The 12,947-nt window shown below is 41.4% G+C and overlaps 1 protein-coding gene across 1 annotated transcript; it reads left to right on the forward strand.

The window, feature by feature from the left end:
* The first annotated feature begins 2,961 nt into the window (after window positions 1-2,961).
* On the forward strand, window positions 2,962-10,032 carry LOC126177026 (cuticle protein 18.7-like). Its single transcript, XM_049924257.1, has 2 exons — window positions 2,962-3,009; window positions 9,558-10,032. Exons 1-2 carry the CDS (start codon window positions 2,995-2,997, stop codon window positions 9,879-9,881), a joined length of 339 nt encoding a protein of 112 aa, XP_049780214.1. The 5' UTR covers window positions 2,962-2,994; the 3' UTR covers window positions 9,882-10,032.
* Window positions 10,033-12,947: the final 2,915 nt, after the last annotated feature.

Here is a 12,947-nt window from a genome sequence, read left to right on the forward strand (position 1 = left end):
ACGTGGTTCGTCTGAATTTATAGCGTACTGCAGCAAGGTCAACGTCGGCAATATTTTCACTTCTCTTCAATCGTTTCTACCACCACAGTCTTGTAGTTGCAGGAAGCGGTAAGGAAAGCATTCTGCGAAACGTACAGCTATTTTCTAAGTCGGGTGCCCTTTACGATACCGGTACGTAAGTCGTAAAGGAAACACTGCGGCGCTATTTTTTCTTTCTGTTTGCAAACAGCGTATTCATGGTTACGTATTTCCCGTTCCCGCATTTCATTCTCCAGCATGACGCATTGACAGCATGTCTCCGTGTCCTGTAACGCAGAGTGAATTGCGTGATTCTACAGCTCACATATGTAAATTACTGATAACCTTACAATCCCTAACTTTAGATTTATTAAGCTGCCCGTAAGTAAAGACGTCCAGCATCTCCTATTACTTTAGTTCGTTTCAATGCTTAGTATGACATAAAGTTACATTTCGTTAACGGAAAATGTTACGATGTATAAGAATTTGGAATATAAGGTAGAGAAGTTTCGAAATATACTACTGTATCAGTACTGTGTGCCCAACTGAAGAGTATACGAGCAAGATGAAATTCTTAAAAACGTATGTGATAAGTGTGTAAGGAAACACGACCGTCACCAAATTACAAAGCAGGTTGATACTCCCAGTGAATGGTGGAAATAAGCATTTATAGTCATTCTAGTGATAGTCTTAAATTATGTTATCCCAAGAATGGAAATGAGTCCTGGGTTAGAGGCCCGTTCTAATTTGTAACTTAACAAGCAACTTTTCCCGTTGTTTTTGCATACTGTTTCCCGATTCACTAAGAACAAGCGACGAGTTCATAGACCAACGATCGTTTGCGCAACAATAACGAAAAATCTCTTTATAACTGAATTCTGCAATTTTTTATATGTTAACCTGTATAGGCTATGGTTATCGGTGGTTTTCTTTCATAGCTGACAATGTTCCGAGGGTAGAAAAATGGCATGGTCTGGCTTTCGGACCACATGGTTCACACGTGAAACACAGTAGCTACACTGTCATGGACCCAGAAAAGCTTTATTTCCATGTTAGAACTAATTTTCTACATCTCTTTGCAGTACACTAACAATGCGAAATGCACAGAAACAGAAGGTACCGGCGTACCACATGAAACTCCAGTTTAACTAAAAGTATGGTTTAACTCGCCATCGCATTGCCTTCATGGAGGCTGATTATGGTTCCGCACCCTTTTGGTTTCTTAGACAATACTCATTCTGATCAGCTAGAAAACAACGTCTTATCAGAGCGATGATACTTCTAAATAACGTATTCTGTGACAAACTGATATGAAGAGAGAGGTTGACCGATTACATGGCTTTCACGTTCTCAGGATGTAAACCTACCAGACTTCTATTTGTGGAAGCATTTGAAAGCTGTTTTGTATTGAACCTAAGCACAGGATGCAAAGAGCCTTTGTGCCCCAATACTCCAAGAATAATCAGACACCTATAATTCAATATAACGATGGACAGATGCATGTGTCAATGCTACTGGAGGACATTTTAAACATTTCACGTAAGAAAGAGGTTTCTGCAATATGCTGCTACTTTCGGTTGCTTTGTTTTCCTCGTAACTAATATACTGTAAGAAGTTGCTGTAAATCAGGTCTAATCGTTTCCGGACTCATGTAAGAATAACGTTTCTTCTTGTGTGTGTGAAAAAGTGGTCTAAAAGTTGGGCTGCATCTTTGTTGATTTTCAAAAAGCTTCTTACCGAAAATGCCCAGTTTAGAGACGCAAACTCTGTGCATTATAATATAAAGTCGTCTCCGTTCATCTATGAGTAGTGCTCTTGTAAGTTCCAATTTGCAATCTTAGATAATAATTTTGTTTTATTACCGCTTCTTCTCTAACAGCTAATCGTATAAAATTCCTGTAGTGGTTATCACTATACGACACTATGTTCGTCTTGTAGTGAACTCCTTTCATAGCCAGGTATCTTACCTAGGTGTATACGATGAGCCAGCAATTTAATAATGTGCTCAGTTTTCTTTCTGTGGCAGAGTTAATCATCAGCGGGGAATAATCGTTTGTAGCATTCTAATTACTATTACTAACTTTACTGTTTGACTGTCAAGGATTCTATAATTATAGCTGCAACAGCTGTTACTTTTATGCTCATCTAGGGCTACCTCGTGAAGGGTTGCTGATGACAGCAGCATATGTACTGTAATATCTTCTGTCAGAATATTCATTGTATGTTCACTGTGAACCACTATGTATAGCAAAAATCATAAGGAAATAAACACGTTTTTAAATGTTTTGGTAACAAGATCGACTTGTTGTTTACATCGATTAGGAACTTTACTGGATCTGTCTCACACAACCTGCAGCGGCCTAAGTATTATTCATTTTTGTCGCTCTGTCATTCACATAGCAACAAAATGCTCGAGAATTCTTTATTCTATTAGCAATTTAGATCAGTGTTTGAAATTGTAAAACTTGAGGATGTTATTGTCCAAATAATCTATGCCACACTTCATAAGAAATGAGCTCTGGCAGACATGGAAAAAGTGAACTTCTTTCCAGAAAAGATGATGGCACTGAAGGATGCGGTTTAGACCTTCTGCTTCTAAGTTGTCAGCTGACAGCCGTTTTGAAATGTTCTCAACGTCAGACTTGCTTGTCTACAGCTAGAAGGCTTCAGGTCGCCGTACAGACTACGGACATGAGCGAGTTACAGTTGACAATGCAGAACGGCTGACAGACGGAAATTTCAGTGGGAAAAATAAGGGGTTGCCTCCTCCGGAATGCAAGAAAAAGTGGGGCCCGCGGCCGCGACCCTTTTGTTGTGTGGTGAGGAGACCGCAAAGGCACCTCTTGAATTATAGCGGCAAAGGCCAGCACGGGACTTTCACAGCACCGCCGGCGCGAGGTATAAATATGCGAGCCGCACGCAAGCCGGCACAGTTCATAGCAGCTGCCCGCCGCTTACTCGACTCACCCACCTGCCATGAAGCTTCTGCTGGTGAGTGAGTGCACGGTCTCCTGAGAGCGGCTTACATCTGACTCATATACGCCCGCTTATGATCAGAGATCCTGATTTCGCTGTGTGGCTCGCACACGTAACGACCCCTCTGCAGTACCGGTTGTGTCGTAGTGTTATTTCAACAATAACTTTTTTAGGAAGGTTACTCCATCATTGCTGTATTGCTGAGGAACATGTCTGCGCAAACCCAAGTCGACTGTAGATTACTACATAGATGGGAAGACAAGATTTGATTCGTTTATATGTTCCGAACAACTAGTAGGCGAAAAAGTCTGGAACTGAATTTTATTTTCACATAATCATTCTTTCTTTGTTATATAAAAATATTCTCCACATTTCAGTGTTCCCACAATCGACTTTAGTAATAAGCCAATATCGAATGTCGTTCGTGTATGATAATACAAGTCTTGCGCATGATCTAGGGGGCTGTGCTGAGACAGCGGAAAGAACTTGCGAACAGTATTAACAGACAATAACTTACTTTAGGCCCAGAAAACCTGGTAGCTCTTCCATCGTCACTTGGTAGAGTGGGCTATTCGGGTAGTAAAATATTTTGGTGTCAAGGACTTACCAGTCACATACCAGGCGACCTGGTAGTGGTGTATAGCGAATCCCAGAATTGCAATGACCACTGCGTCCGAATGGCTTGGTAGTCCACCATTTGTGCATTTCAGCTTTCCCCGCTGATTTCAACCTATCCCCACTCGCAGCCAATCTCTATAATTCCATTGTGTCTTAATAAATGCGAAAGCCTAGTGTATGTCTAGCTGTATTTATTTGGAGTACGTGCAGCGGTCGGGCTGCCATTATGTTTCGCTTGAACTGCCATGATTTATTATCGAGAATTACTCCCTTGGAAAAACTAACCTCGGCTACGACATGAGATACATTTAGTCTGGCCCCTACGAGCTTACTGATTGAAGTGGCTTAACTATGATCTAAGCTACCGCACGGCACTGAGGAGCCCAAAATTAAAGTCATATTGCTTAAAAAGGTTATAGCAATCTTCTGCGGCAGAATTAAGGTTGCAAAAGTACTGTGAGGCTTATACTGAGCGAACTAAAATTTTACAGCTAGTTAGAAGATGGGTCCTGCAGTAAAGGTTAAATCGAGGAACGACTGACACTCTGTATCGCTATTTTCGTTATAGAATGGATGAGTATGCTGTTATCTGCCCAATTAACAATTGTGATCAATCCTGATAATCAGTGGCAGGTTTCAGTGCTGCTTAAGGTCTACGTAACGCTGAAATAAAGAACAAACATAGTATAGAAGTGTTTTATAGAAAAAGAAAGTGAAATACACTATAACGTTTCATAAAAATCGGAAATTTAAAGGGCTGTATAAAATTTCCTGTCGTGTTTATGCTGATGAGCTACATTGGTGTTTCCGTATATAGGTTGATTTGTTTGTCACCATAACTGATCCAAACGGGAAAATGAAGAGAGCTCTGCTCATTATATTAGTCTATTTTTGAATTTTCTCTTCCCTTGAAGAAATGGATAGCGATAGTGTCTAAACTCGCATTAATATCTTGTTAAGCTCGAGGTTGAATGAATCATTGTGTGGACGCCACTGAACAATTTTGTAAGATCTTCTTCAAAGCACCATATACTTTAAGCGTCATTCTCAAATTTCATGTGCTGCACTGTACATTCAAGACAAACGTTGCATACTAAACGCCATGAACTGTATCTTTGGTTTACTCAGTTTTTGTGTGTTCCGTTTTTCTGAATTTAGTTTAATATGATATTACTAGAAATTGTAAATTGCACATTGATTTTATTAATTCCTCTCCACTCACAACAGAACCGGATAAACATTCTAAGAGCTTAAACTGTAGAAATATTTTCGAAGTTTACAAAGAGCTTTGTGATAACCTTATTCTTTTGTATTCCTTCAGTTACTACTAAATATTGGCTGGTGACTGCTTGCAAAACACCGGTAAATGAGGTAAGAAGAGAGATTGGAGAGGGACATTCATCATCATTCGGCAACTCATGTGGCCGATGCGCTTGCCGTTTCTTATGACAAAATAAGCTTTTCGTCTCTAAAGAAGTACATAAATCATTATCGAGATCGTATTGTACATATTGTTATCGTTTGATTGGTATTACAGCTTTTCCCATTGCATGGTTTTTTCCAGATTCAAATCATCTATTCAAAAATGCCAGAGCCGTTGTCCTATAAAACTGTCCACTCATCAGGAAAGGCTTGTTATTTTTCGTACTTCCTCATTTCCTATTTCATTCTTTCTCTCTCTCTCTCTCTCTCTCTCTCTCTCTCTCTCTCTCTCTCTCTCTCACACACACACACACACACACACACTCACATTCTTCAGTTCCTGTTCATGAGAGCAGTGCAGGCTGTTGCAGAACATTTCTTCTAGCAAGACACGACAGGAAAGAGAGGTTCTCTGTTAGGACTAAATTAGAGGGAATTATCAATTACCAGTTTCAACATTCTCCTGATGACCAAGGGATGTCTCTCTGAAATCCTTGATCAGAACTGGGGGATGGTATTGATAACTTTATTTCTTTGACTATGTTGTCCATCGGGCCAGGGAAAAATAAAAAAAAAAATGTATGTGTGTTTACGCCCAGTTTAACTGCGCAGTTAGCTTTCAAATGACACCATTTTCTTCTTCACCAGTTTCCTCATGGTCTACATTTCACTTGGACCTGGTAGATCTCTTGCGCTGTAAATCGATTCTTTGCCTTGCGGTAGAATCTTCCTTACTTCTTTTTTGAACTTTAGGAGATAGGAGTATTCTTTCCGTGTTTTACTACGCAATGCGACCAACCATTACAGACATGAACCTACCCACACTGAGTCTGGCAGAGGGTAAAGAGGCTTAACAGTGTCGCTTTGGCTTCTACGATTTCTATTCACAGAAGATAAAAGGGGAGAAAGTATGACTGTTCGACCCCATGTAATGCCAAAATTATGTAAATTTACAATTGTGCTCCTTAGGCGGAATGTATCGTATAGGCCTGATAATAGTCACCATGACATATAAGCCGCACCCCTAAATTTCCAGCAACAAAAAAAGAATGCCAGAAATGAAATGAAAATGATAGTAAAGCGTCAGTGGTCGGAAGTTCCCAGGCGGGGAGTTCGGCTGCCATGTGCAAGTCTCATTGAGTGCGACGCCACGTTAGGCGACTTGCGCGTCGACAATGGGGATGAAATGATGATGAGGACAGCACAACACCCAATCCCTGAGGGGAGAAAATCTTTCACCCCAGCCGGGAATCGAACCCAGGTCCCCGTGCGTGGCATTACAACGCGCTGACCATTCAGCTATGGGACGGACAGAATGTCAGAAAAAACCCGTACACTAATTAAGACGAGAAAATTAAAAAAAATTACTTGTACTTACATGTAAGACGTAAATATGGACAGAAAACATTTATTCCAACATAATTATGATATAGCATATTGGCACATAACATACTGGTATAATATTTTACCTCATTCACTCTCATCACTATCAGTATCGGTATTCACTACATCACTCTCGTTTTCACACCCATAAGTTTCGTCTTCTCTTCCCACATTACGTCATCCCCGCTGCCATCCAATTCATTCGATATTCAGCATTTCTTGAACCCCTAGATGATGAACTCTTATGATATGAAGGAACATAACGCAAACATTCCCTCACCCACAATGGTAACTGCTGACTTATCAGATTGTGTACGGGCATGGTATTCTTCTAGGAGCCAATCTGAATTCATTTTCTGGAGGTTGTCCTTGAACGGCTTGTTTATAGTTACATGTAGAACCTGTAGTTGAGAACTCATTCCTCAAGGTATTATGACAAGGTCTGTCTTTTGTACTGGAAGTCTATCTTTTACTTCAGTAGTTCGGTGTCCCGTAAGCGCATCGAAAACTAGCAACAATGTTTTATCAAGCAGTGCTGCAGGTCACCGATTCTAAGCAGTAGGCAGCCAGTCAACAATCAATTGAGTTGCCCTCCAACCGCTTCCTTGGCAGCGAATCACTAAGCCCTTAGGAAAGTTTACTTTGACCATATTTTTTCTCTTCAGAATGACATAAGGGGATAACTTCTTCCATCATCTTTAACAGCTAATAGCTATCATCTAACTTAGACTATTTTATCACTCCCGGTTCTTCTTAATGGGATATTTTCTGCCTCTTTCATGTCTACTGTCGTATTGCTCGGCATATTACAAAATGCTGGCGTTTTGCAGCGTTGCCAATCTGTTGAAAAGGCTATGAGTGACACTCTCATTTCTGGACGACGTTTCGCTTGAAGTTAACGAGTTCCTCCTCGAAATCTGCTGGCATTCTCTCTGCAAGTGTGGTACTTCGTCGGAGAGCAAGGGCATTTCTCCGCATAAACCGACGACACTAACAAATAACTAGCACGGAATTTTGGTTGTGGCACGATTAAAACACTTGTAATTTCCACGGCCTTCAGTTGGATTAGTTCTCGTGTGATAGGCACCCTATCTTTCTACTTATCTTGCATATAGGAAAGAACCTTAACTTCAAGCTACGCATTTGGGTCCCCCGAAAGATTTTCTTCTTGTACTGCCTTTTTCGTATCTTCTTCTGAAGTAACCCGATGTCGGACATTAGTTTCGTCCACTTCGTACTTTCTTCGGGCCTCTCTGTTGGTCGTGGTTTTGCCTTAACATAGAATTTAAGTTTGAAGCTTGCATCGTAATTGCTCTGAGTTCCTTGGCCTGATGATACTTTTCGCTCTACACTGTCCTTCGTATTGGCATAAACAAGTTCTCTTGCCAGTATTCAACTGAAAGTGAATTATAAGCTAACGAAACAATATAGGAGGGTCTGAACCGCGTTAACGCAAATACAATATCGGTATAAGTTTATATCATAGTGGAATAAAATGCATTGTTCCAGTTTCAGCTACAGGTGCTAGTTTTATTAGCAAATGAGCTTATTTTTTGACAGCAATGACAAGTGAAAAAGACAGGTGGCGTTCATTAGACACACTCTGACTTTTCAGGGGTGAAATCTGGAGAAAAGGTGCGGTTTTTTTTCGGAAGAACTCGGTATACAGGTCATCTGTACGGCGCATGATTGATGGTTTCCATTTTTCTGGTGCATCTAGCACTACTGTCGGGTTGTTCTAGTTATTATGCCTGCGACAGATGGGAGGTTCTACGGTTCAAATGGCTCTGAGCACTATGGGACTGAACTGCTCAGGTCATCAGTCCCCTAGAACTTGTTGTTGTTGTGGTCGTTAGTCCTGAGACTGGTTTGATGCACCTCTCCATGCTACTCTATCCTGTGCAAGCTTCTTCATCTCCCAGTACCTACTGCAACCTACATCCTTCTGAATCTGCTTAGTGTATTCATCTATTGGTCTCCCCCTACGATTTTTACCCTCCACGCTGCCCTCCAATACTAAATTGGTGATCCCTTGATGCCTCAGAACATGTCCTACCAACCGATCCCTTCTTCTGGTCAAGTTGTGCCACAAACTTCTCTTCTCCCCAATCCTATTCAATACTTCCTCATTAGTTATGTGATCTACCCATCTAATCCTTAGCATTCTTCTGTAGCACCACATTTCGAAAGCTTCTGTTCTCTTCTTGTCTATACTATTTACCGTCCATGTTTCACTTCCATACATGGCTACACTCCATACAAATACTTTCAGAAATGGCTTCCTGACACTTAAATCTATACTCGATGTTAACAAATTTCTCTTCTTCAGAAACGCTTTCCTTGCCATTGCCAGTCTACATTTTATATCCTCTCTACTTCGACCATCATCAGTTATTTTGGTCCCCAAATAGCAAAACTCCTTTACTACTTTAAGTGTCTCATTTCCTAATCTAATTCCCTCAGCATCACCCGACTTAATTCGACTACATTCCATTATCCTCGTTTTGCTTTTGTTGATGTTCATCTTATATCCTCCTTTCAAGACACTGTCCATTCCGTTCAACTGCTCTTCCAGGTCCTTTGCTGTCTCTGAAAGAATTACAATGTCATCGGCAAACCTCAAGGTTTTTATTTCTTCTCCATGGATTTTAATACCTACTCCGAATTTTTCTTTTGTTTCCTTTACTGCTTGCTCAATATACAGATTGAATAACATTGGGGTGAGGCTACAACCCTGTCTTACTCCCTTCCCAACCACTGCTTCCCTTTCATGTCCCTCGACTCTTATAACTGCCATCTGGTTTCTGTACAAATTGTAAATAGCCTTTCGCTCCCTGTATTTTACCCCTGCCACCTTTAGAATTTGAAAGAGAGTATTCCAGTCAACATTGTCAAAAGCTTTCTCTAAGTCTACAAATCTAGTCTAGAACTTAAGAACTACTTAAACCTAACTAACCTAAGGACATCACACACATCCACGCCCGAGGCAGGATTCGAACCTGCGGCCGTAGTGGTCACGCGATTCCAGACTGTAGCGCCTAGAACCGCTCGGCCACTGCGGCCGGCGGAGGTTCTACGGCAGAGATACCTAAAGGCAGTATGGCCAGTGCTGGAGCTGACGCACGCCGTATCTTCCGCAGGTTGTTTGCGCCGTGCTGGCGGTCGCCGCGGCGAGGCCGGGCTACCTGGGCGGAGCGGCCGGCTACTACGGCGCCCCAGCCCTGGCGTACGGCGGCTACGGCGGGTACGCCGCCTACGGCCCGGCGTTCGTCGCCGTGGGTCCCGGCGGGTACCTCGTGGACACCCCTGAAGTGGCCGCCGCGCGCAGCGCCCACTTCGCCGCCGTCGCCGAAACCAAGGCGCGCGACGCCGCCGTCAACGCCGCCGACGCCGCCCACGCAGGCTACGGCGCCTACGGGCTGGGGTACGGCCTTCAAGGGCTCGGCTACGGATACCACCACTGATGCTCCGCCTGCGGCCTCATCTGACACCCCACACACTTGTACACCACTCACCTGTACACACTAACTTATAAATAACTGTACATTTCTGTATGTGGAAGTTTGTTTTATCTGTATCATAGCTAATAAAAGAGCTCCAAGTAACTAAATATGATCTCCACAGAGTCTTCCCTTCCAAATAAATGATTCCTGTTAAGACCATTCTGCAACATAGTTAAGTAAGTAGCCTAACAGTCTCCAACTCATTCCTTCAAGTAATCCCTTTAAACAAGCCTCGCCAGACCAGGATTACACATCTTCACCTGTATTATAATTTCATACCTTCATCAGTACGAATCGGCTGTCATCAGTCCAATTTCGTCTTTTGAATCAACTCCAATTAAAAAATAATAAAACGGAACTAAAAGTTTATAAACAATGCGTCCAAAATAATCGTTAAAATGTTAACCCTGATGAAGAACTGCTTATATTTTTGAAGCCTTTCTGCGACGAAAAGTCGGATGGTTCTCCAACAGGATAGGAGACGCAGCATATGGTTAACTGTAAGAGAAAATGGTTCACACTAACTCGTGTCTGAAGGCTATTCACAATGAATCCTACTACCAGTTTATCATTTTCTATTGCTGTTTGATATTACACAGTATTCATCTGAAAGATAGGGTTACACCAGTGTAAGAGACTTAACAAAGAAAGGGCAGGGAAGCTAAAGCGAAATAACCGCGAAAAACGTGAAGAAATCGAAAAATTTATGGCTGTCTGGAGGACAGATGCAGACACAGAAAACTCAAAATAACTTTTGATGGATTTAAAAGCAACGGTGACAACTTATTACATAGTTATCGCATATGAGGGCGCGGGTAAGTGGAGTGAGGAGTAGACTGGGAAACTGTATGATGACGCGATAGAGGGAGAAATGTGTGTCAATTTGGGAGACACACGGGATAAAGTATTCGAGTTTGGCTTACCTTTGGATGACTTGCGAAAAACAAAATCGAAGATATAGATTTCCAAAATCATTTGGGCAAGTCGGTACCAAGCAATTACTCAAGTTAGTGTGTAGACTCTGAGAGGTTGGAGATACTATCGGCCATTCTGCAAAAATATCGTTCACACAATCCCGACGATATCAGAGACAGACGAATGCTAAAGGCATCCTACTAAGCGCTAAGGCACCAGAAGGCAATCTAACGTTGCGCTTGACACTGAGTGCAATACTTAAGAAAAATATTGACACGTTCATAAGATTAGTCTGCCAAGAGAAAGAGTTCGTCAATGTAAAATGGTGCAGAATGTTTGAAATTCTCAGGAGAACAGGTGCAAACTGTAGGCAGAGACGGGTAATAAACGTATGCAGAAGAGCCAAGAGAACAGTAGAAAAGTGATCAGTGATAAACTTAACAGCTGAATCTGGGACCACGCTATGGATGGAGAGGGGATTCTGGTTAACTTCGAAGCAAAACAATGCACGATGAACGAAACAAAGAAGATATAAGATGTAGATTACCACAGACAAGAAGGGTAATCATCGCTAAAAAGAATACTACAAGTACTTAACGTAGTCTTTCATCTGAGGAAAAAATTTGTGAGTAATTGCGTATGGAGTACTACAATGTACGGAAGCGAATCTCCAACTACGGTAAAAAAGGCGAAGAAGAGAATCGAAGCGTTAGAGAACTCGTTTTCCTAATGGATGTTGGAAATCAAGTGGATTAATAAGAAATGAGCTCCCCCACCGCACAATCGGCGAAGAGAGGAACATCTGGTAAACACTTACTGGAAGATAAGGGCAAGACGATAGCACATGTGCTAGCCCATTGTAGTGTGATAGTGGGAACCCTAAAGGGAAAAAACTGTAAGGAAAGACACGGAAGAGAATATATGCAAAAAAAGGAGGACTACTTGTCGTTTACACTTCACCTGCTTGAAAATAAAGGTGACTTAAACGAATTCAGTAAGATAAATGAATAAAATTCTAAGCATTTTAGAAAACGAAAATGCTACAAGTTTTATCAACTTTATAAGGTATATTTGACATAATGCATTGCTTAAAAAGTATTTATCGGCTGAGATATGCGTATTCGAATACTTCTACTGTTATAACGTATGTCAGAGACATGCTTACAAGGAACAGTCAAATTAAAACGAGACATATGAGAAATAAGTAAGTAACCTATTTATTATTTCAAAAGTAACCACCATAACTGTTAATACATTTATACGTCTGTGGGACAAGACGGCGCGCCTCCTTGCGATTGCCCACGGAACCATGTGCGCGCCACATGTTTCGAGTGCACTACAGAAGTTTCTCCAGTAGGCCCTTAACGCAACATTCATGGAGTCCTGATCTCCGCCCTTACGATTTGCATATATTTGGAACACTGAAGAAAGAAACTCGTGGCTATCGATCTGCTTCGGAAGAAGAGGTACACGCCTGGGTATGAACATGGTTCGGTGCGCAACCGCAAACATTTTTTCATGACGGCATTGACCGCTTTGTGTCACAATGGTGTAAATGTATTAACAATTAAGACGATTACTTTTGAAATAATAAACAGTTTAATTACTTTTTCCATGTACCTTGTGTTCAGTTGACACCCCCTTACGTAATTGTGTTTTTAATAGTACGCTGGAAATCTTAAATGATGTATCATTTGAATAAGATAAAGCTAAAGGTGTCATCAACCCGAAGGATAGTTTAAGTATAGCCGTGCTTTGCTAGCCATGGTCTTGTTCGAGGTGGCACACTTCTTTTTTTTCTAACTTTGGATCTTACATAACCAGATGCAACTCAGTATTTTTCTGATTATAAACATTGTCAGAGTGGGCATAAGTGATGTTTGACAGTCAAAAATCGAGGACTGTACAAAGAACGGTCTTCATACCTTTCTATGCGTAGTCCGTCACTCAATCAATGATACACACAGCCGCACTAGAAGAGTGTAAGGGTTACTACATCTAAACCTTAATATCGAACACAATCCTTTGTCAGAACTACATTTTCATTTACCAGGTATGTTGTCAGTGATTTCTATGCAGTGCACTAAAATATTCAAATGTGTCCATCAGACA

This window comes from Schistocerca cancellata, chromosome 3 (assembly GCF_023864275.1).
Source record: "Schistocerca cancellata isolate TAMUIC-IGC-003103 chromosome 3, iqSchCanc2.1, whole genome shotgun sequence".
Taxonomy (NCBI): Eukaryota; Metazoa; Arthropoda; class Insecta; order Orthoptera; family Acrididae; genus Schistocerca; species Schistocerca cancellata.